At 39.6% G+C, this 25,994-nt stretch overlaps 1 protein-coding gene across 6 annotated transcripts in view; it reads right to left on the reverse strand.

Moving 5' to 3' along the window:
- The window catches only part of LOC126356100 (glycerol-3-phosphate acyltransferase 1, mitochondrial), a 387,533-nt gene that overhangs the window by 72,658 nt on the left and 288,881 nt on the right, over positions 1-25,994 (reverse strand). For all 6 annotated transcript variants that reach the window (XM_050006796.1, XM_050006798.1, XM_050006795.1 and 3 more), the window contains one exon: positions 23,512-23,696. In XM_050006796.1, coding sequence (XP_049862753.1) covers positions 23,512-23,696 — 185 coding nt within the window. The remainder of the gene's footprint in view (positions 1-23,511; positions 23,697-25,994) is intronic.

The raw sequence follows: 25,994 nt of genomic DNA on the forward strand, positions 1-25,994 counted from the left end.
TTTTCAAAAATATGTTCATTTTGAAGTGGACCTCTTTCTGAAGAGTCTGATGCATAAAACTTGTGTTTGAGGAAATGTAAGACATGTTATTTGGTCGTAAGTGTGCCAAAGAGCAGTGCCTCGCCTCCTCACACAGCATTCTTCTATTGCATATAACTGTACTTCTCTCTGTGGAATTGAAACATGTATATTTTGTAATGGATGCCATCAATCCATATTCACGACAGTGGAAATTAAAATGTCCTGTGGTGCCACTCTTGCTTACAACTGGCCAGTTTAACATCCTGCCCCCCCCCCCTCTCTCTCTCTTTTTATGCACTCTTTATTCCCTATCAGCGCTAACAACTTGCTGCTTTGTGTGACATAAAATTAAATATAGGATACATAAACACAGTAAGGACATGAGACAAGTAAGACGATACACATTTCTTCAATCCTTAGCTACTAGAATTTTTTTTCCTCTCTAATATTGCTACAGCTTTACATGGCATGCTTTCCTTTCTGCCAAAGAATCTATTATCTCATCAAAGTTCGTCAAATGTTTTGCTACATGGAAAGTCGAAATGTCATCGTCTAATACTGAAAAAGCTGTTAATGCAAATAGGACCCAAGACTGGTGTCATTTCCCGATCTGATTACGTCTATTTTGTCACACTTTGCTAGATAAAACAAAATAGGCCTTTCTAATACTGCAAAAATTGTAATACACAACAAATAAAGGAGACTGTTTCGGCACAAACGGTCTTTTTTGTAACAACAGAATATAATTCACAAAGTACCAATATCAAATTCCTTTTACGCCTACTACAAGCAAAAAGCCTTACGTTAGGAAATAGTTTCACACTTCATTCACATGCTCCAGTTTCTTAAGTATGAGATCGAAAAGCAGTAGTGCGAAATTTTTATACAAACTTGGAATTGTCACATTGTTCCATAATTTATGTGATGTCCCCGTTTCTTCTCCTTCCTCGTTCTAACGAACAGTCTTGTTATCACTAATTCTGTAACTATTCCTGCCAATGTCAAAGCTTATTCGCAGGTTAACTCCACTAACTCCGCCAGAATCACCGGTTTAGTTATCCCGCGATTATTATCCGGCTAGGCGTTGCTAAATATTCGTACAACGCATTTTTCGCGCTTCTTCCAGAATAGAATTTAAAGCGGCTGCTAGCCGGGGACTGTTACAACTGGCCCTTACTAGTATAGCGATCTGGCCAAAAAATTTCTATGAAAATTTCATTTTCTTAGATACACCAAGAAGATAATACGTAATCTTTCTTACCTGTTATTTGTTTATTTCCTCTCCTGTAGTCTGAATCCATGGATTTAACTAGTAATTATAACAACGCTCATCATTCGCAAACCCAATCAACCACACAATCAGACAGCGGTTGGCATTCATCCGTTCGGCCTTACTCCGCTCAGCTCGTATAGCCCCTTTCGTCTGTAGGAAAGTTTGTTTCTACATGCGACACGGATTCCCCTGACAGAGGCATCATGTACACTTTGCACGCATTCAAAAATCAACTTACGATTCATTCAGAAATCAACTTAGAATGTGTTAAAAAACCGACAGGGATGCGTTTCAAAGTCATATGAATAATCGATAGACTAATGTGCGCTGGATGCTAGTCGCTTTGGGAAACAAGGTTTTTCCCCTCAATAGTATGAATTTGCCCCCCCTCCCTCCTAGTTCTGGGCCTGCTTTGCATGCAAGAATATGACAGCTTGGGCTCTCCCATAGTATTTTTCCCGGTAGCATCTTGCTGCTTACTGTGACTGCTTACACAGCCAAACAGCCACGTTTCTGTAGCCAGAAGCGGGAGAAGGTACTACTCAACTGCGCCTGCGCATGACCCCGCTTGTAACTGCTAAAACGAATTTAATGTAAGTAGTTGTGACATCACGCTCATCGGAGGCAATTTGTTGTTACGAAACATTGCATAGTCTCCCGAAAGCCTTTGACACATTTTGCTCTTGGCAGACGCACTGTGTTTTGTTGCTGTATATGGCGCATTTCCTTTGCAATTTCAGTTTTATTTTTGTTTTTTCTCTCATTCATGTTTTATTGTTGCAGTATTATTCTGAAATAGCGATATACAATAATATCCTTTGTTAGAGTATTGGTTCTTGCCAGTCAATATTACAAAAATTTAACTGAAGGCAAAAAACAATGAAAATTTCCTGGAATTCTAAAAAATTCCCGGATGAAAAAATTCCCGGATTTTTCCCGGATCTCCCGGGACTTATACACCCTGTGATAAGGTCATCAGTCCCTAAGCTTACACACCTAAATTATCTTAAGGACAAACACACACACACACACACACACACATGTCCAAGAGAGGACATGAGCTCCCCCCCCCCCCCCCCCCTCAACCCCCTCTCCCTGACCAAGAGAAAGTTCCTACAAACGTCTTGTAAGACAGGGTCTGCATCCATGCATTCGCCAATATTGGGAAATGCACTGACTGAAAGCTCATCCTCCTCAATGTCGTAGAAACATAGACCCTCTTCTTTGGCAAATGACAGATCAGGACCTGTTGGTAGCTGAGAGATAGTATCTGCATTTGCATGTTTATCCATGGTATGAAAATGAACTTCATAATTCTATTTACATAAGAAGAGTGACCAGCACTGCAACTGGTGAGCCATTTTGTCAGGGTGCCGTGATGAGGGTCTGAACAGTGAAATGAGCAGCATATCATATGAAACTTCCCCAAACAAAAAGATGTGAAATTTCTTAAGTGCATATATAATGGCCAAGCCTCTTTTTCAATTTGGGAATAATTCCTTTGAGCTGACGTCGATGTCTTGGAGGCATAAGCTATTGGTTGCCCATGCCCATCCAGTTCTGTTGTCTGAGGCATCAGCCACCATTACCAACTGTTCGCAAGGCTGAAATGTAGCTAAACACAGGGCTGAGCAAAGGCAAGTTTTCAATGTTTGAAATGCAGTTTTGCAATCCTGTGTCCAAGCAAATGGGGTGCCCCCTTTTTGCAGTTGGTTCAATGGATGAGCACTCTTTGAAGCATTGGGGATCAACTTGTTGTGGTAGGAAACACTCCTGAGAAATTACGACAGTTCCTTGACATTCTTCATCCACGATAGTGCTGTGATCACTTCCACAACAGTGGTCATTGGTTTGATGCCTTCATGCAAAATTACGTGTCCCAAATATTGAACTGATGCCTGAAAGAACTGAGATTTGTCAACGTTACACTTTTACCTTCACTGCGGAGTGTGTGAAGGAGTGTACACAGACTCTGGAGATGCCCCTTGGTACTATGATGCCCTCAAGATAATTTATACAGCATGGTATATTTTGCAAAATTGGTTAAGAAATGGATGAAACAGGGTGGGGGCATTGGCAATTCTAAATACTAAGCACCTCTATTTAAAGAGGCTGAAAGCAGTATTGACTACCAGGAGCTGCTGCAACTCTACATCAAGTGAAAGCTGCAGGTACACTTCGGCCATTAATTCATCCAGACGTAGTATCAGATATGAATCAATGTGAGCCTGTACATTTATTGACATTCTAAAGTCACCAAATAGTCACAATTTTCCAGTTGGCTTCTTGATGACTCCATTCCCATCGACTAAACACAGCCAGTTCAATGATATAAAATTGTGTTGGTCTATCAAGCTCTTCTTTAACCTGGTTGTGGAGAGCTAATGGGACAGGACATGCTCTGCAAAAGTTAGGGCAAACGGAAGGTTAGAACTAGATGTGGGCTGTGAAACACTTAATGCAGTCAAATCCAGGAGAGAAGAGTTCAGCAACTTTCTTGCACAATGCTTCTAAGTTCTGGAAGGCTACTTCATCTGAAACCAACCTAACAGTATTTGTGATTGTAAAACCAAATGTCGTGAAAGTGTCCAGACCAAACAGTTTTTCTGCTGAGCGGCTATCTTCTACTAGAAAAGTAATTTGCCGAACAACACTTTTGCACTTGGTGTCAACTGTGAATTAACTATTGATAGGACTGGTTTGCCTATCATAGTTAACTAAGTGTTGAGTCGTTGGACATGGTGCACTGATTTTCAAATAAGTTTGTATATTGAGAAGTGAAGTGCCAGACCAGTGTCTACTTGCAGTCATACCAATTAAGCACTGATGGGCACTGTGATAAACAATTTATTGGGAATGGAACTGCTGGAAACGATCAAGTTTATGTCTATAGGCTGTTCTTGCTATTGCAAAAATGAATCGCAGAAGACTGACTTGCTGAGTTAGACGAAAGCAGATGCCGTTGCAACTGTTTACCTGCTGCAACATGTGCATCGGCTAAGGCCTGTTTACAGGCAGGCTGCAATATCCGTCCATGTTTCTAATTACTGGCCTTCTGCATGCGAGACTTTGAAAGCCTGCGCGAAAGCTAGAACTTGTTCAAGTGATGAACCATCAAACTGTAAAGCTTGCTGTCTAGCTGCTTTATGCAGAGCAGACCTGATAATGGCATCCCTAGCCATTATGTTGGCATATGATTCCTTATGTTTTGAAGTGACGAAATGACACTTTCACCCAAGACCGTGCAGTTCTGCCGCCCGCATCCTGTATGTCTGATTAGGGTGTTTATCACACTGATAAAATTCTACCCTAGATACAATCACAAGCGCATGCCGCTGGTGGAATGTGGTTAGTAAACTGCACATTTCCTCAGACAACAACAGAGTGTGTTCAGACAGTGGAGCCAGTTTACATAAAAGTCTATATCCAGAATGAGATTTTCACTCTGCAGCAGAGTGTGTGTTGATATGAAACTTCCTGGAAGATTCAAACAGTGTGCTACACCAAGACTCGAACTCATGACCTTTGCCTTTCACAGCAAGTGATCTACTATCTGAGCTACCCAAGCATGACTCATGCCCCATCCTCACAGGTTTACTTCTGCCAGTACCTTGTCTCCTACCTTCCATACTTCACAGAAGCTCTCCTGCAAACCTTGCAGAACTAGCACTCCTGGAAGAAACGATATTACAGACACATGGCTTAGTCACAGCCTGGGGGACGTTTCCAGAATGAGATTTTCACTCTGCAGCAGAGTGTGCGCGGATATGAAACTTCCTCGCAGATTAAAACTGTGTGACGGAACAAGACTCAAAGGAGATGAGGTACTGGCAGAAGTAAGGCTGTGAGGATGGGGCATGAGTCGTGTGTGGGTAGCTCAGACAGTAGAGCAATTGCCCACGAAAGGCAAAGATCCCTGAGTTTGAATCTTGGTCTGGCACCCAGTTTCAAGCTGCCAGAAAGTTTCAAAATCTATATGTTTGTGGCTTGATCCTAGGCAACAGAAGAGCTTTTCCAAATTCTTCACTTGTATGATTCCTAGTCCTCTGGTGATTCTCGTATGGTGAGAACAGCGGCAGGTGGGCTGGTTATGGATGCTGCTGGAATTCCACAAGTGCTTACAAAACCCTTCCCAACATAGAACTGTTTTTGTGCCGAATTTGTTCTATCTGTGTCTAGCTTCTCCAACTGGCATTTCAGCAGGCTATGAAGTACAGTTTCCACTTCTATCATCCATGATACACTGAGAAAAGTCATGGTACTGGTACTAAACTCTCTAACTTCAGAGCACTGTTCATTGATGGCACTCTATTATTACCACTCTTATCTCCTTCTGTGCACGTTCTGTTCAGGGGTAAATCAAAGGTAATTGTATTTCAGACTACAAGAACATGATTATTATGGTGCAGATATTGAAGTGAAGTATAGCACTTGGGCTGTGGCCTAATTAAGCCACCATGGTTCAAATGGGCACCAGTCAGCAAGCTGTCAGCATCTATGGGTGCATCTGTGTTGGGGACACCCTACAGGGAAGGGGTGCGGTTCCTACCAGCCAATTCTGAAACAGACACCATGGCTAGCGGATGATCCTTGATGATGTAGCAGGCTGAGATGGAAGGTGACAAAAGGCATGATGCTGTTTCTGCGGCAACATGCTAATTGCGCATATTTCGAGAGGTGCCCAATGAACAGCTGTAGCCAATGCTGGAGAAGTTCCCACCAGAGATGGAGAGGCCTAGTAACGTGGTAAAATGTGGGAGTTACTGCAAACTAATAAAAAAAAACTAAAAAAGAAAGAAGGAGCTTGTGAAACTGCATCACACAGTCACATAAGCTGAGTGCAGTGGATGTTTGTGCACAACATGTGGCAGAGTGGACCCCATATACGATAGTTCTGTACATTCACAGCACCATGCACAGTGAAATGTGCATTGCATGTCCAAAGAATATTCCCTGGCACGTCATCCATTATCATGCATGCCAAAAAATGAAGGATAAAGGCACAGCTTTCTGGCCTATCTTAGGACTCTTCATTTGGCCCACACACTGAATCTTGTAGGGATACCAGGGAGAGAGACAATTCTCATGATACAGCTTGAGCACTGGCTGCAGAATGTGAATCGTGCTGCACAGTTGGCTATAGCTACAGCAACTGCAAAGGAAATGGGCTGCCTCCCTCTCCATGCTGTACCACACAATTCATCTGCTTTTCCAAATTGCTTGATCACATTGTCTAGGCCATTTATTGACATGGGGCCTCTTCACAGCTGTCTCTGGTGGCAATATTTATTTATTTATTATTTTTTTTTTTTTTGCATATAGTCACCAACTGGTGACAGTACTTCATAATGCAACATACAGTTGTTACATAATATAGGTATTTGAATTTATAGCATGTTGTTACAAAAATAATGTATATTACAATCACTTCTGAATAGGTACATCATATAGATAGAAGAGTTAGGCCTACATTTTAATATCAGTATTCATTCAGTGAGTACAAACATTTGAGAGTTAAGAATGATTTTAATTCCCATTTGAATACTTTACCTCTGTGGCATCTTACAGCACTTGGCAGTTTGTTATTCTATTTCTGGCCAGTAATCCAAGGACTATGATCTGTTGTCTTTAGTTTAGTTCTGTTTCTGAAGAAGCAATCTTTTTGTCCTGTGTTATGGGTATGCACATCAGAGCACTTAGTTTCATTATTTTTATGGTCCACAAAGAATGTTATTAATTTGTACAGATACAATGAATCTACTGTTAGATATTTATGTCCTACAAAGGTTTCCCTACATCAGATACAAGGAATCTACTGTTAGATATTTATGTTCTACAAAGATTTCCCTACATGAATCTCCGTATCCTAGTCAATGCTAGGTCCTGATTGCTCTATTCTGCAGTGTTAGGATTCTGTTCATGTGTCTATCAGCAGCACATCCCCATACCTCTATTCCATAATTAATACATGCAATATTGTCCCACAATAAGCAGTTTTTGTTTGTTGAGAGACTAATTTTGATAGATTGCTAATTAAGTTCAGTGAACAGCAGATTTTATTGCATACATAATTGATGTGGTCTACCCATCTAAGATCTTCGTCTAGGTATACCCCCAAAAATTTACATTTGTCAGTGTCTACTTTTTTGTGCCACTTAGAGGTGCCTCTAAATCATTAATGTAGACCAGGAAAAGGAAAGGGTCCAATACAGAGCCCTGAAGTACACCTTGTTTTACTGTTTCATAGCTGGATTGGAAATGTTTGATCTGATCATTAATTTCGTAACTCAGCTTTGTACATTGCTTATGATTGGTTAGATAAGTGATCAGTAGTTGTATGGAGGTGGCATTTATATTGTAAGTTTCCAGTTTGCTTAGTAGTAGCTCATGGTTCACTGAGTCAAATGCTTCAGTAAGGTCTAGAAATATCCCTCCTGTCTGCATTCCCTTATCCAGGGCATCATACACCTTGTGGAGAAATTCGGTAATTGCCGTAATTGTACTGTGATGCTTTCTGATGCCATGCTGCATTTCTCCTAGTAAATTATTCTTTGTGAAATCATCAATAAATTGTGTCAACAATGCAATTTCAAATATTTTACCGAAAATTGGTATTAGTGATATGGGCCTGAAGTTTGATAGCTCTTCTTTCGATTCTTTTTTATGAACAGGTTTAACTGTACTTTTCTTCAATATATTTGGTAATGTGTGCTTCCTGATACTACTGTTGATCATATGGGTAATTATCCCAACTAATTCCTTATTGCATTTTTAATTATAAAGCTACTCAGTCCATCCGAGCCAGATGAGGCTTATTCTTTAAGTTATTTATTATTTTTCCTATTTCCTCCACATTCACTTCCTTAAATTCAAAAGCAGTTTCCAGCCTAGGATAAGGCTTTACCATCCGAGTCAGACCCGTGTTATTAACTGGATTCACAGCTGAAGATATAAAATACTCATCAAATATATTTCAGATTTTATCTGGATCATTAATATGGTTTCCTTCATGTTGGATTCTGTCAATTTGAGCATCTAACTTAAGGGTGGCTTTGCGATATCTATTTTTAAAATTCCATGAAGTCTTCTCTATATTTAATGGCTGAGCTATTTCCTTTTCTAGGATCTGTTTTCTTAAATCTGAGAGCTGTTCCTGAAATTGTTTTTTTAGCTTGATTGTACTTATCCTTAAATATTTGCAATTTAGGTGCAGGTGCCTTATGTAGCACACTTAGATCCTAGATATTTTACCTGAGTTTAATCATATAAGCTGGAAGAGTCAGTCTGGTTTTTTTTTTTTTACATTTGGTTTGTGAGTTACTACTTTCTTAATTACTTTCACTAGGCAGTAAAAATTAAGATTTTGTAAACTCATATCATAAAATTTGGCCCATTTGTATTCGGACCCTTTTTGCTGAAGAACTAGTTGCCATTCCTCAGATGCTAGTTTAATTTTAAAAGCATTAATGATTTTCTCTTTAAGCAGTCTTTTATGTTCTATGACCTGAGTCCTTTCTTGGATGCTTGTGTGTTCATAGTCTACAAATTGACATTTGTGGTCTGAGTAGTGGAAGTCCACATTCTAGCATCTAATACTATCTTTTACCTCTTTACTTAGAATTATGTAGTCTATTCTACTAGAAGTAAGCTGAGTTACTCTCGTATCTGAATTTACGGCATTCATAATAATATAGGAGTTAAGGGTATATATTAGCCTGCTGTTATGATTATTGCAAGATGTTGCCTCTATATTCAAGTCACCAGGTATTGTTACCTCGTTTGGGTCACAGTGTCCCACTCTTCTAATAAAAATATCTATGAAACGCCCTACCTCTGATTTTGGTGGATAATAAATCCCAACAATTTTCTGTTTCACCATGCCCTTTCCGCAACCTTTGATATGGAATTCAATGACTGTCACTTCAGTCAAGCCTTCATTATTATGCAGATCTAGATGGTTTAATTTATTTACTTTGAGCTGCTCTCTCACAAATACTGCTACACCTCCACCTTTATGATGATGTCTACAGTAGCTATTTCCTAGGATAGCCATCTAGTTTAAAGAAAATAATTTCCTCAGATTTCAGTCCATTCTCGGTTAACACAACAACATGAGGTGAATGATCATTTACAAAAGTCTGCAAAACAATGAGCTTATTTCTAAGATCTTGTATATTTAAGTGCATGAACCTTAATGGTACTTTTAGTTTGTCACTTTGAATTTCCTCCTGTTCTGTTTTGTTTTTGTTTATATTGGGCCAAATCCAGTTGGAGTTGGCCCTTTCCACTAATTTCCTGCATGTTGGCATTTAGGGTGATAGCTTGTCTGTTTTCACAGCTGTTTTCATGAATTATAACGTCAACAGCTTTGTTTATCTCTGATGCAAGTCTCTTTTTACCAGATAGATTTAAATGTTGACCTTGCGTTGTGAAACTAGTGTTTTCATAGCTGTTGACGTCAAGAAGTCTTACGTTTTTAAACTTGGAGCAGAAATGTTGTAATTTTTGATTTCCACAATGCAATGCTGCTGCCATTCTGATAAAACAAATTTACCAGCAGTGCAAGGTCTTTCTTCTCAACAGCAATTGTGTTTCACATGGAAAACTTCAACTAACAGTAACTTCACACAAGAAACTGACATGCGTTACCAAGCGACAAACAGCACACTGGTGTCACAATGGGAAACACTGCACATTCTGACTGGTTATTATGTGATATTTTACCTGGTGGCAGAAAGTAGAACTGTTCTCATCACCCCCCCCCCCCCCCCCCCACCCCTCCATAATGTATACAGCCAACACTGCAGCATTCGGAACACCATGAGTTTAATTGTAACCATTCTGTTTAAGCCTACTGTTTACTTTGCAGCACACCACAACGTGTTGAATTTCTGCAGCTTAGTAACTTCAAGACCATTTGACATTCAACGTGTCACCCTTGGTATCTCCCATCCTTATCCCCCCCCCCCTTCTTCTCTGCCTGCCTCCTCTCTCCTTTATACCTTTTCACTGTTCACATATTGGATCTGTTCACTATCAGCTATTTTTATATTCTTTATTTTAGGGAAGGGGTACTTTTGGGCCTTCAAAATTGGTAAAAAGGAAAACAATTTACTTTGCAAAATGTTGCCATATTGGCCCGAATATAAGTGGAATCCTTAATTTTGAGTATGATGCTCACATGGGAAGGCAGGGTAGCCACACAACATCAGACACTGTTGTCAAACTTCAACAATTGGTTTGTGTGGATTGACATCGCGGGTGAAGTGCGTATTGGTTACGGGACATGTCAACGAATGTTAACTGATGAATTGGACATGCATCGTGTTGCCGCAAAATTTGTGCCAAGGATCTTGACTGCTGATCAGAAGGCACAGCATGTTGCAGTGTGCAAAAAAACTTCGTCAAACCGCATCTGAAGATCCGACCTTCTTGTCACGGGTTACCGCTGGTGACGAGCGCTGGATTCTGCTTATGACCCAGAGCATAAGCAACAATCGTCCCAGTGGAAGAGCCTGGGCTCTCCAAGACTCAAAAAAGCGAGGCAGGTGAAGAGCAAAGTGAAGAGCATGATCATCGTTTTCTTTGATACCAAGGGAATTGTGCACAAAGAATTTGTCCCACCCAACCAAACAGTGAATGTGAAGTTTTGCGTCGGATCCGTGAAAATGTGCAGCGATGACACCCCAAACTTTGGCATCAAGGGAACTGTCTGCTGCATCATGACAATGTGCCCTGCCACACATCCTTACTCACCAGGACCTTTCTGGCAAAAAACAACATGATGGTTGCACCCCACCCACCATACTTGCCAGATTTGGCACCTTGCGACTTCACGCTGTTCCCAAAACTTAAACTCAAGTTGATAGGCCATCGGTTCAACACTCTAGAGAGGACTCAATAAGCATCACTGATGGTGATAAACGCCCTCAAAGAACAGGACTTCCAGAAAAAGCTTGACCAGTGGCAGAAGTGCTGGGACCGGTGTGTAAGTGCGGATGGGAACTACTTCGAGGGTAATGGTGACCATTAGTCCAAAGTTAAGGTTTTCAACAGATGGCAGAACCAGTCCTGAAAATTTTGGATAGCACCTCGTAAGTAGAAAGTGTGTAACAGTTATGTGGTGTAAATGTTGCAAGTTCAATTAGCAGGATGGATTTTAAAATCGAGAATGGTGAAGATTATGCCTGAAGGGGGAAAACAAAGTGGCTTTCGAAGAGGCAAATGATGTGTAGATAACATCTTTACCCTATGACATATCATGGAGAAGAAGATGGGAAGGAATCCAACCAGTTACTTAGTCTTCATAGATCTTGAGAAAGCGTATGAGAAAAGTGCCACTAAAGATACCACTTGAGGTGCTGCGGTCAGGGGAATTGCCAAAAATTTATGTAAAAGGCATCATAAGCCTCTAAAAGTCAGCAAAAAGTGTGATTAAAATGGGGAAAGAAATTTATAGAGAGGCCTTCAGAATAACTGAAGGATTGAAGCAAAGATGTTGTCTTTCTCCCACACTTCTTAAGATGTGTGAGCGGAAGGCACCAATGTTCTAATGTACAAAGTGCATGGGCATGGGAACTGAAGCAGGGAATCAGTGTAGGTACACACTTTTCTATGGTAATGATGAGGTCATTGCGACAAAGATGAAGAGAATACATCTTACATGCTTAGGAAGTTGGAAGAATGTAAGAGTAGGGTTTCAAAATGTATTCCGAGAAGCTGGAATATCTATGTTGTAGAGAAAAGAGAAATAACTTTGACATCCGTGGACATCAAATTAAAGTGTGCAAAAAGTTTAAGTACCTGAGTAAAGAGTTTAAGTACCGGTCCTAAAAATGAGTTTAAGTGGTAAAGTGTGATTATACAAATCCGTCATAGGATGATAAGGGAATATCAAATGAATAGAAGAGGACAATGGCAAAGAGAGCATTTTTGTGGCAACCTCCTGGAAGAAGAAGAGGGAAACCATGAAAAGCGTGGCTAAAGGGTATTCACAAAGGGATGGAAAGAAGAAGAATAAAAGAAGATGAGAAATAATGGAGAAATCAAAGCATATGGTTACAGATCTACAACAATCTATAGTTGTTTGCTGATAATGCTAATAATGTAGAAAAATGTAAGCTAATGTGAATGTGTACGAAAAACAAACCTGTAATGTTTGGATATAGCATTAGTAGTGTCCTGATTAATGAACAGGGTGTATATGTGGACGAGGAAATAAAATTCCCGGATTATTCCTGGAATTCCCGGTTAAAAGTACATTTCCTCCCAGGTGAAAATACACTTTCTGTGTTAAGTGTGAGTATACTCTCCTCGGAACTGTAAAACTCACCAGTCTTTTGTATGGTTATGGTGTTATACACTGGCGTAGACTTTTCCGGCACTTTAGAAAACGAAACTCAGGGAACAAAACACGTTTTGGGAAAATGTCTGACTTTCGGCAGCATGTACACTTAATATTTTCGTATTACAAAAGTATAAACTCAAATTCCACCAATTACCGCATGTTACTTTCCGAAGCATTGAAATGCATAATTTGGGTTAAAGTGCACATTCATATGTCCAGATTCAGATGTAAATGCGCTTTTGTAAGCCAGTCAGAGCTCATGTGATGTGATCTCGTCAGCCAACAACAGCGGATATTCAGAACATAGGACAAGCGATGTAGTCAGCCAATAGCAACATCTCTATTAAGTAACGTGAACACACTAATGGGAAAAGTTAATGGTTTAAACTAATATACATAGTCTTGATACAAGAAAAGAAAAGCTTTCACATATAATGTTGCCCCTTTTTGCGCGTTTTACACTTTGAGATACATCACACAAATGCGGCATTAAAATTTTTTAAGAACGACATAAATGTCAGATCTTCTGGGCTCGAAATCATTCTAAATGGTCGTCCTCAAAGAGTTGTTTTTAAAATGAGAGTCAAAAGCACTCCGGTTTAAGAAATTCATAGTACATTTTCGTATGTATTTCATCTTGCGTAAAAGGAAATTTACTGTGAAAGTAACGATTTTCAATCCACCAAACGCAACATTTTCCCGGACCTGTTAGAAATACGTTCATTTCAGCAGTTGCCAGAGGGCACCAGATAACAAGCGTCTCTGCGCTTGCACAGCTACGATGATGCAGGAAGCTTGTATGTTTGTACGTGTAAAACATTAAAAGATCTTACATAATGTCATAAAAGAGGATACTCCAAGAGCACGGGTATTTCGTGAACCATACTGAAATGCATAATTTGGGTTAAAGTGCACATTCATATGTCCAGATTCAGATGTAAATTTTCTTGTATTACCAATATTGTATTACCTCATGATTGGTTCTTTATTACGGCATAAGGCCATATGTGCTATAAGATAAAAACGTGCACCTGAAATGCAGCGAACAGTTGAAACTAGCCAACAGTGTGGAATTAAACACTCCGTTTCAAATAAATTGCCAATAAATTGGCTGTTTCAGCGGAAAAGTTAATAAAAGCCAAATTTCTTTAGCAAATCGACAAAAATAACTTCATTGTTCTGCAATGCATTTAATGCTTGTCAGAAAGGGGAAATAAAAATCTGAAACCAATAACATATTTTAGCCTACCGTAATTATGTGAATGTTAAAATCCACTTGATAACTCCCACTCACAGAAATTTGTTTTGTTTTTATTTGACGTGAGAGCAATAAACGAAACGGAAACGGCAAAATCACTAAACGTAAACACAGGTCACATGAGACTACCCACCTCCCCATTACAATTTAAGGCTGCTCTGTAGATCTGCCCGGATCTACGACATTTTGGAACCGGAGCAACACTAGAAAGTGGCACCCCTCCTCCCTTGAGGATTTGAGGTAGGACGCCAAAAATTTAAAAAATCGACTTTTCAAAAATGTCCATTTTGAAGCGCACATGTTTCTGAAGAGTCTGATACATAAAACATGTGTGTTTGAGAAAATGCAAGACATATTATTTGGTCTTAAACGTGCCAAAGTGCAGTGCCACACCTCTTCACACAGCATTCTTCATTACTGTATTTGCTCTGTGCAACTCAAACATATACCATTTTGTAGTGGGTGCCATCAAACTATATTCAGAGCAGTGGAAATTAAAATGTTCTGTGGTGCCTCTCCTGCTCCCAGTCGGTCGGTTTGACACCTTGCCCCTGTTTTAAAAACTCACAATAAATACTGGATGGATTATTTGGCATAAAATTAAATATAGGATACATAAAACCAGTAAAGACAATAGACAAGCAAGACAGTACACATTTCTTCAATCCTTAAGTCCTTGCACTGCTGTTCTCTCTAACCTTAGTACAGCTTTACATGGCTTGCTTAGCTTTTGGGAAAGAATCTATTAGCTCATCAAAGTTCGTCAAACTTTTGCTACACGAAAAAACCAAATGTCATTGCCTAATACTGTAAAAGCTACTAATACGAATAGTACCCCAAGACTGGTGCGGTTTCTCGGTCTGATTACATGTATTTTGTCACTGTCTGCTAGATAACACGAAATAGGTCTGCCTAACATTGCAGCAATTGTAACAGACATCAAATAAACGACACTGTTTTGCCACAAATGGTCATTTTTATAGCATGACAGAATACAATCACGAAGTAGCAATATCAAATGCTTATTAGGCTTACTATAAGCAAAAAGTTTCATGTTAGGAAATAGTAACACATTTCATTCATATGATCTAGCTTCTGAAGCATGAGATCGAAAAGTAGTAGTACGAAAATTTTATATAAATTTGGAATCGTCATATTTGTGTGATGTCCCCATCTCTTTTCCTTCCTCATTCTAACAAACAATCTTGTCACTACTAATTCTGTAACTATTCCTGCTGTTGTTGTGGTCTTCAGTCCTGAGACTGGATTCATGCAGCTCTCCATACTACTCTATCCTGTGCAAGCTTCTTCATCTCCCAGTACTTACTGCAAACCTACATCCTTCTGAATCTGCTTACTGTATTCATCTCTTGGTCTCCCTCTACAATTTTTACCCTCCACGCTGCCCTCCAATGCTTAATATGTGATCCCTCGATGCCTCAGAACGTGCCCTACCAACCAGTCCCTTCTTCTTGTCAAGTTGTGCCACAAACACCTCCTCATTAGTTACGTGATGTGCCCATCTAATCTTCAGCATTCTTCTGTAGCACCAAATTTCGAAAGCTTCTCTTTTCTTCTTGTCCAAACTAGTTATCATCCATGTTTCACTTCCATACATGGTACACTCCATACAAATACTTTCAGAAACGACTTCCTGACACTTAAATCTACACTTGATGTTAACAAATTTCTCTTCTTCAGAAACGCTTCCCCTTGCCATTGCCAGTCTACATTTTATATCTTCTCTACTTCAAACATCATCAGTTATTTTGCTCCCCAAATAGCAAAACTCCTTTACTACTTTAAATGTCTCATTTCCTAATCTAATTCCCTCAGCATCACCCGACTTAATTAGACTACATTCCATTATCCTCGTTTTGCTTTTGTTAATGTTCATCTTATATCCTCCTTTCAAGACACTGTCCATTCCATTTAACTGCTCTTCCAAGTCCTTCGCTGTCTCTGACAGAATTACAATGTCATTGGCGAACCTCAAAGTTTTTATTTCTTCTCCATGGATTTTAATACCTACTCTGAATTTTTCTTTTGTTTCCTTTAATGCTTGCTCAATATACAGATTGAATAACATCGGGGAGAAGCTACATCCCTGTCTCACTCCTTTCCCAAGCACTACTTCCCTTTCATGCCCATCGACTCATATAACTGCCATCTGGTTTCTGTACAAATTGTAAATAGCCTTTCACTCCCTGTATTTTACCCCTGCCACCTTTAGAATCTGAAAGAGAGTATCCCGGTCAACATTGTCAAAAGCCTTCTCTAAGTCTAGAAATGCTAGAAACGTAGGTTTGCCTTTCCTTAATCTTTCTTCTAAGATAAGGCGTAAGGTCAGTATTGTCTCACGTGTTCCAGCATTTTTACGGAATCCAAACTGATCTTCCCCGAGGTCAACTTCTACCAGTTTTTCCATTTGTCTGTAAAGAATTTGCATTAGTATTTTGCAGCTCTTATTAAACTGATAGTTCGCTAATTTTCACATATGTCAACACCTGCTTTTTTGGGATTGGAACTATTATATTCTTCTTGAAGTCTGAGGGTATTTCGCCTATCTCATACATCTTTCTCACCAGACAGTAGAGTTTCGTCAGGACTGGCTCTCCCAAGGCAGTCAGTAGTTCTCATGGAATGTTGTCCCGGGGCCTTGTTTGAACTCAGGTCTTTCAGTGCTCTGCCAAACTCTTCACGCAGTATCGTATCTCCCATTTCATCTTCATCTACATCCTCTTCCATTTCCATGATATTGTCCTCCAGTACATCGCCCTTGTATAGATCCTCTATATACTCCCTCCACCTTTCTGCTTTCCCTTCTTTGCTTAGAACTGGGTTTCCATCTGAGCTCTTGGTATTCACACAAGTGGTTTTCTTTTCTCCAAAGGTCTCATTAATTTTCCTGTAGGCAGTATCTATCTTACCCCTAGTGAGATAAGCCTCTACATTTTTACATTTCTCCTCTAGCCATCCCTGCTTAGCAGTTTTGCACTTCCTGTCGATCTCATTTCTGAGACGTTTGTATTCCTTTTTGCCTGCTTTATTTACTGCATTTTTATATTTTCTTCTTTCATCAATTAAATTCAATATTTCTTCTGTTACCCAAGGATTCCTACCAGCCCTTGTCTTTTTACCTACTTGATTGTCTGCTGCCTTCACTACTTCATCCCTCAAAGCTACCCATTCTTCTTCTACTGTATATCTTTCCCCCATTCCTGTCAATTGTTCCCTTATGCTCTCCCTGAAACTCTGTACAACCTCTGGTTTAGTCAGTTTATCCAGGTCCCATCTCCTTAAATTCCCACCTTTATGCAGTTTCTTCAGTTTTAATCTACAGTTCATAACCAGTAGATTGTGGTCAAAGTCCACATCTGCCCCTGGAAATGTCTTACAATTTAAAACCTGGTTCCTAAATCTCTCTCTTACCATTATATAATCTACCTGATACCTTTTAGTATTTCCAGGGTTCTTCCATGTGCACAACCTTCTTGAACCAAGTGTTAGCTATGATTAATTTATGCTCTGTGCAAAATTCTACCTGAATAATTTCTTTTATCTCATCATACATTTCACCAATTTCTTCATCATCTGCAGAGCTAGTTGGCATATAAACTTGTAATATTGTAGTAGGCGTGGGCTTCGTGTCTAGCTTGGCCACAATAATGCGTTCACTATGCTGTTTGTAGTAGCTTACCCGCACTTCTATTTTTTTTATTCATTATTAAACCTACTTCTGTATTACCCCTATTTGATTTCGTATTTATAATCCTGTAATCACCTGACCAGAAGTCTTGTTCCTCCTGCCACTGAACTTCACTAATTCCCACAATATCTAACTTTAACCTATCCATTTCCCTTTTTAAATTTCCTATCTACCTGCCCAATTAAGTGATCTGACATGCCATGCTCAGATCCGTAGAAAGCCAGTTTTCTTTCTCCTGATAACAATGTCCTCTTGAGTAGTCCCCGCCTGGCGATCCGAATGGGGGACTATTTTACCTCCGGAATACTGTACCCAAGAGGACACCATTATCATTTAATCATACAGTAAATGCCCTCAGGAAAAATTACGGCTGTAGTTTCCCCTTACTTTCAGCCGTTTGCAGTACCAGCACAGCAAGGCCGTTTTGGTTAGTGTTACAAGGCCAGATCAGTCAATCATCCAGACTGTTGCCCCTGCAACTACTGAAAAGGCTGCTGCCCCTCTTCAGGAACCACACGTTTGCGTGGCCTCTCAACAGATACCCCTCCGTTGTGGTTGCACCTACGGTACGGCCATCTCTGTATCGCTGAGGCATGCAAGCCTCCCCACCAATGGGAGGGTCCATGGTTCATGGGGGGGGGGGGGGGGGTTAAAACTCCGGTTAACTTGACTAACCCTGCCACAATCACCGTTTCAGTTATCCCTTGTGTATTCTCCGGTTAGGCATTATTACGTGTTCGTACATCGCGTTTTCCGCGCTACTCCCAGAATATAACTTTAGCGGCTGCTAGCCGGGGACTTTACAACTGGCCCTTACCAGTGTAGCGTTCTGGCAAAAATATTTCTGCGAAAATTTCATTTCCTTGGATACACCGAGAACATAATACATAATCTTTCTTACCTGTTATTCAATGGGGTTGCGTTCCAAAATCATGTGAATAATCGATAGACCGACGTGCGCTGGATATTAGGCGCTTTGTGAAACAAAGACTTTCACCCCCTCCCAGAAACTGCCGCCGGGGCAGATATCCCGGTTTGCCCCCTCCCCCTATATCCAGGCCTGTTGCGCATGCGTGAATCTGACAGCTTAGGTGCGCAAATAAACTTTTTTCCAGGTAGCATCTGGCTGCTTGCTGCTATTGCATATACAGGTAACTGCCACACTTTTGTAGCCAGAAGCGATAGAAGGTACTACTCACATGCGACTCAACTGCACATGCGCATGAGCTCACTCACAACTGCTCAAATGAATCAAAAGCAAGCAGTTGTGATGTCACGCTCAGTGGAGGCAATTTGTTGTTATGAAGCATAGCATAGTCTTCCTAAAGCCTTTGACACATTTTGCTGTTGGCAGATGCTTGTATGAGCACTGTGTTTTTTTGCTGTATATGGCGCATTTCCTTTGCAGTATAAGTTTCATTTTTGTTTTTTCTCTCTTTCATGTGTTATTGCTGCAGTATTATTCTGCAGTAGTGGGTTACAGTAATATTCTTTGTTAGAGTATCGGTTCTTACCAGTCAAAATTACAAAAATGTAACTGAAAACAAAAACAATAAAAAATTCCCGAGTTGTTCCCGTTTTTCTCCCGGATGAAAAAATTCCCAGGTTTTTCCCGGATCTCCCGGTTGTCTCGCATCGTATACACCCTGACAAAGTTTGTTGTTTAAATATCTGGGTGCAATACTGCAAAGCAATATGAAGTGAAATGAGCATGTGATGATTGTGATAGGGAAGGCAAATGGTTGACTTCAGTTTATTGGGAGAATTTTGGGAAAGTGTGGTTCATTTGTACTGGAGGCCACATAAAGGATACTAGTAAGACCTATTCTTGAGTATCACATGAGTGTTTGGGACCTGCATCAGGTCAGATTAAAGGAAGACATTGAAACAATTCAGAGCAGGGCTGCTAGATTTGTTACCAGTAGGTTCAAACCACATGTAAGTATTAGTGAGATGCTTTGGGCACACAAAGGAAGCAACGCTATTGATAAAATTCCCTCCATGAAAAACACGACCACATCATAACACCACAGCCTCCGAATTTTACTGATGGCACTACACACACTGGCAGATGATGTGTATTCGCCATATCCACACCCTGCCATCGGATTGCCACATTGTGTACCGCAATTCGTCACTCCACACAACTTTTTCCACTGTTCAATCGTTCAATGTTTATGCTCTTTACACAAAGTGGGGCGTCGTTTGGCATTTACCGGTGTGATGTGTAGCTTATGAGCAGCCGCTAAACCACGAAATCCCGCCTAACTGTCACAGCACTTGCAGTGCATCCTGATGCAGTTCGAAATTCATGTATGATGGTCTGGACAGATGTCTGCCTATTACACGTTACAACCATCTTCAAGCGTCGCCATTCTCTGCCAGTTAACAGACGAGGTTGGCCTGTACACTTTTGTGCTGTACATGTCCCTTCGTGTTTCCGCTTCACTATCACATTGGAAACAGTGGACCTAGGGATGTTTCAGAGTGTAGAAATCTCATGTACAGACATATGACACCAGTGAAGCCCAATCACCTGACCATGTTCGAAGTCTGTGAGATCTGTGGAGCACCCCATTCTGCTCCCTTGCGATGTATAATGCCTACTGAGGTCGCTGAAATGGAGTACCTGGAAGTAGATGGCAGCATAATGCCCCTAATATAGAAAACATATCTTTTTGATCACATAGTGTATGTATGTAGATGTGGAGATTTGAGGTGTGGCAACAGCTGCAAGACTCTCATGACAAGAAGAACAGAATATCTAATGTCTTCGCAGTTTCCAAGCCTTTAACTGGATTGTCTGGCAAGAGGTAGGCAACCCACCTTTCCTTGTATCTTGCACAAAGAAAATAACCTTAAATGGAACTTCTGGGTATTTCCCAGCTTTTGGCCCTCTGTAGTATTAGCATTTCCTTGTTGCAATGATAGTAGTTTGCAGCTTGGTCTTCAATTTGATCAAATTCCACAATTTGGATTCGTTCAAATTATTCTTTTTGCCAGCTCCTCTACAAAACATATTTTTCAGATGTGAGTTTGAAATTTGCTTCCTAACTGAACCAAATTAAGAAGTTTGTTTATTTTTGCTACGTTATCCCTATAGCAGAAGGCTAAATTTGGTTCTTTTGACAGAGAAAAACTGTGCTTGTCTTATTGTCCAAAACAACATAACTTTGGCTCTATCTAAATCAAACATCAACAATTAAATCATATATAATAATTGATTTCCAAACACTAGTGATACTGTTGCTCAATTTTGAACTATGGAGCGAGCACTACACTGTAAGTTTCTGTAATGTGAAAATATACGCTCGGGTAAGCCTCATTCTAACTTTTTGTGACCAAATTTTGGGAAGAGTACACAGCAACAAGCAGATAAGATATGTTTAGCCAGGTTGTACCTAGACAACAGTAGGAAGAAAAATGAACAAACAACTAGCATGCATGTCATCTGTCAGCAATGTCTCCAAAAAGCCAACAGAACCTTGGACCAACACAATGTCAAATGAGTAATCCCATTCCCCAAGCAAGAACTTGACACTAATATGTTCAGTAAAGGATGATTTTGGCCTTCAGAAACTGGAGGCCTACCACAACCTTTGCCAATGCAACAGGCCAATAAATCAGCTGTGGTCACTCATAGTAGAGATGGTAGCAATACTACAGATTACAACAAAACAAAACCAAGATACTTAGGCAATATTTCTCCTTCTGGGATTGTGTGATTAAAGAGGCTATTGATATTAGTGTCCAAGATGGTATAATTCAAAGACAGTGGCCTGTAACTGAGTTTTGTATTAAACCCTGCTCTCAGTCGAGAAAAACCAAAGTGTTCTGATACACCATGTGGTCACAATGAGCAATGCGAAAGCTGCGGTACACAGTGGGCATTGCTACTTCGCACTGCAGTGGCTGCATGGACAGCAAGAGCAGTAGTTGTGGAAGAGATAACAACCAACATATACAGGACACCAAACTGAGCAGAGTACCAGTCAGGAACCACTTGAGGATGGTAACAATTCTGTTTGCTGAAATATTGTAGAGAACTAAACAACAAAGGTGAACAATTGAGAATTCTACAAACTAGAAATATGACAGGAAAACATCAGATCACATATCAGATGTTAATAAACTCAAAACTGCAGTTCAGCAAGGAAAATCCTCCATTTTTTCCTGAGTTAATTGGAGAGAACAGCAGTGTAAGAGGAGATTATGTATACTGAATTTTTTGAATTATCTGTGATCTCCCTTTTTGGAGAGCTGTCTCACATTACCCATCTCCCAAGTTGAGTGGCAAAAGCTATTTATTTCTTTAAGTTGATTATATTCCATGATTAACTTGAATTATAACATTAAAAAAATAAATAAAAAAAATGGAATTCGTGATATTTATACTTACTTTGTATGTCAAAACACAATTTTGTGCCTTTTTGATTTCAGTATTCTTTCAAAACTTTACACTTATCAGGTTGCTGATAAAGATATACCTCATGTAGTTTTAACAAAATTGAAACGTCGTATGGGACCTGCCACCTTCACCTAAGCCATCTGTAATCCTAATCAGTAGTCTGAATCAAAAATGAAACAACCAGATGAGAATTTTAAAAAGAATTGAGTATAAAAGTTGTAAATAATACAGGAGACTTTCATAAAGAATAAATAATTTTATAACAAAACGTGTTTTTCTTATCACGTTTCCCTCACAAATGCTGTGCAGTGGATTTGTAACTTTAATTATTAAAATTACTGTACTGTCTGCCATCGGGTTCCCCTAAATGGCTGGCAGCACCACATAACAGCCACGCTATGAGGGAAACAAACCAACAGCCAAACAGGCGAAGACATCAGGTAAACACGCCAAAGATTCCAGTCGATTAATAGGAACCTTTCCTTGCAGAGGTCGCCGCGACATATCCAGCCAAGGATTCCTACGGCGTGTTTCTATTGGCTTCAGCTCACTATATAGGCCCGGCCGGTCGAAGGCAGACCAGTCTTCGTCCGCTGCTAATGGCAACCGCTATAGCAGAGTCTCCGAGAAGATATCACCGAAGCCGCTGTACTGCATCACCAATCGAAGTACCAGCCAACCGAGAGGAACCACATCTCCGGTTAGATCGACGGACATCTACATCTATTGTACAGCCAGTTATTGTATTGTAGAAGAAGTTACGTTCAATAAACTGTTGGAGAATACAACAGTTACTGATTAATCAGTTAATTCTGAGCAATATTTTGTATTTGGTTTTATGTTGTCTTTTCTTCAAATGTAAGGGACGAGGAGCTCCCCTTCCCTTTTACTACTGAGCCCAAATTACACACACCTTATTTTTTATCTAGTGGACCTAAACTAGGATGTTCAGAAAAGAAAACAAACAAACTTGAAAAATAAGAGACACACTGATCTCCCAACCTTTCTGTTTCAAACCTGCTCTCCAATTTTCCCAGTTTTTCCTTAACTTACACCACCCATTCCTTATGTGCACCTTTCCAGTTTTCTCTTCAATTCTTATGATACTTCTTACACTCAGTTTTTTGCACCTATGCAGATTAAACTCAACTCATGCATCTCATTCGTTTTGTCCATATTTGAAGGCCTATGTTGTTCATGGTGCCCTATAAATGTTGAGACAGATAATAATGCACAGTTCTGATACTAATTTCTTAAGGATATGATTCCAATGTTGTAACTACACAATTAGCTATGTGACTCCTCCTGTTGGGCTGGTATTGAAAACAGTCAAGCATCTAATTACTTTCTTCACTTACACACACTTTATTTTACTCAATAAAATGGTCCTCAGACTTGATCAAAAATGTATGAATTGATGACATTCTATGTCTTGTTACTTCTAATATTATTTTACAAACATATTAAAGATAATGAAATCTATTTATATACTCACAGCATGATTAATGACATCAACAGAATGTCCTGAGAAACCTGTATCTCTTTCAGCAAGATGTAGGTCATCACGTAACCTGTCCATTTCTTGAACAAGCTGACAAACAGTAGCGCCAGTCCTAAATTTTCCCAGCAGCAGAAATGCTACTGCATTGGTAGACATGACTGCCGTGGAACAACTGGCATCTATAAAGTAAGAACAAATTTTAAAAAGTGTAGTTATTAAACAATAAATGAGATGGCAGTCCAGAACATTATAAATTTATGAACAAATAATTGCTTGCTTGTTAAAGTATGTTCAGTAGTTAGCTTTCATTGGGGAAAGAGCAATAAGTGCAAATATAATTAAACTCCAACTTAAAAAGCTAATGCTTGCTTCTCTTTAATTGTATCCCACTTATATAACTGGGGGAAGGGTTCTTTCTACTTACAGCACCTAATCATGTCTTCCAATCAGAGAAATTTTAATGAAATCTGGAAGTTTATAAAAGTCTACATGTACGACTAGCTGCAAAGGGATCAGTACTGTTGTTGGACTAGCATTTGTGGAAAGACCAGACCATATTTCCTGAAATGAGGCAGCAAGTTATTTGTTAGTTACATGGACGACTGCCTGTATGATTGACTGATCTGGCCTTGTAACATTAGACAATGTGGCCTCATTATTTTGGTACAGCACAACGGGTGACAGCAAGGAGAAACAACAACTGTTTTATTTTGCAAAAATATGCAGCCCAAGTGCACGTTTTAACAATTATAAATCCTCCTTGGTAAAATATTCCAGAGATAAAATTGCCCCCTTTTAGATCTCTAGACAGAAACTACTTGGATGGGATGCTGTCATAGGGAAAAAACAAATCTGGTGTACTACTGGTCAGAATGTGGAATTTTAAGAGGCTTCAACCATGTAGTTTGGACAAGAAGAGAATAGAAGCTTTTGAAATGTGGTGCTACAGAAGAATGCTAAGATTAAATGGGTAGATCACATAACTAATGAGGAGCTACTGAACAGAATTGGGGAGAAGAGGAGTTTGTGGTACAATTTGACAAGAAGAAGGGACCGGTTGGTAGGACATGTTCTGAGGCATAAAGAGATCACAAATTTAGCATTGGGGGCAGCATGGAGGGTAAAAATCGTAGAGGGAGACCAAGAGATGAATACACTAAGCAGATTCAGAAGGATGTAGGTTGCAGTAAACACTGGGAGATGAAGAAGCTTGCACGGGATAGAGTAGCATGGAGAGCTGCATCAAACCAGTCTCAGGACTGAAGACAACAACAACAACAACCATGTTGGTAAATTGGATAACTTCCAAAAGAGAAACAGATAGATTACAATTAGATATTGTGGGAATTAATGAAGTGCAGTGGCAGGATGGACAACATTTCTGGTTGGGCATGTACAGGGTTAAAGATGCAAAATTAAATATGTCTATGTCTATCAATGAACAAGTAAATAGGAATGTATAAGATCTACCATGAACATTGTACAGAATGGATTATCACAGCATACATGCCTATTACCATAACAGAAGAGTGGAAGGATAAATTAGCCATATTGGCAGCTGAAAATAGGGAGGAGGAGGCACTATCACAAATAATTATATGTGTCAGAAGTACATATACTTTTAGGTTACATGACTCATTCTGACAGCCAGCTTTAAAAGAGATCCAGTAAAATGAAGTGTCACAGTTTGCATAAGTTTGGCACGATGCATCAGACTGTTTACACGACTAAAATGCTAAGTTTATGACAATCTAGAATGCCAAAAGAAAGTTGATGTCCGAGCACAATGAACCCATTCATTAAACATTGAGGACCATAAATTAGTAGCCTATTTTTGTAATGGTAACACGGAGAAAGGAGTAGTTGTCATGTATCTTAAAAACAACATCCAGTCCAAATCTACTGAGACAAGTCATTTCTGCTTGGATCAAGAAATGGAAGCCTTTATTTGTGAATTCTGAACTGGAAAAGTCATTTATTATTATTACAGTATATAGATCTCCACAGGGAGGTTTTCAAACATTTTTGAAGAAATTTGAGTAACTGATACACCACTTGGCAAACAAAATAAAGAAAATGATAACTATTGTGAAGCCATCATACAACTGTATCGTGAATTTGTACTGAGAACGTTATGCAACCAGTTGTCAAATGTGTGACATTTTTAACACAACATGTTTCGGTAATACACTACTTCATTATCAAATGCTATAAAACAAGGTAACAAAGTGATAAATGACAATACTACACATTCTGAGAAACATAAGGAAATATTTATATCAACCTGTAGCAAACATACCTTAAAGCTTCTATGCCATTAGGCACTGTCAAAAGTAATATCCAGTGGCAAAGATGTATTTTCAAATATAAAACTTTTCCCAAAACATTACATGTTGGCATATTGTTCTCTCAAGGCACAACTGTAAATGAAAGACAGCCAGCACAGCTGTAAACTTTCCTGTAACACATGTCACAAT

The sequence above is a fragment of the Schistocerca gregaria genome, chromosome 3 (genome assembly GCF_023897955.1).
Source record: "Schistocerca gregaria isolate iqSchGreg1 chromosome 3, iqSchGreg1.2, whole genome shotgun sequence".
Lineage (NCBI taxonomy): Eukaryota > Metazoa > Arthropoda > Insecta > Orthoptera > Acrididae > Schistocerca > Schistocerca gregaria.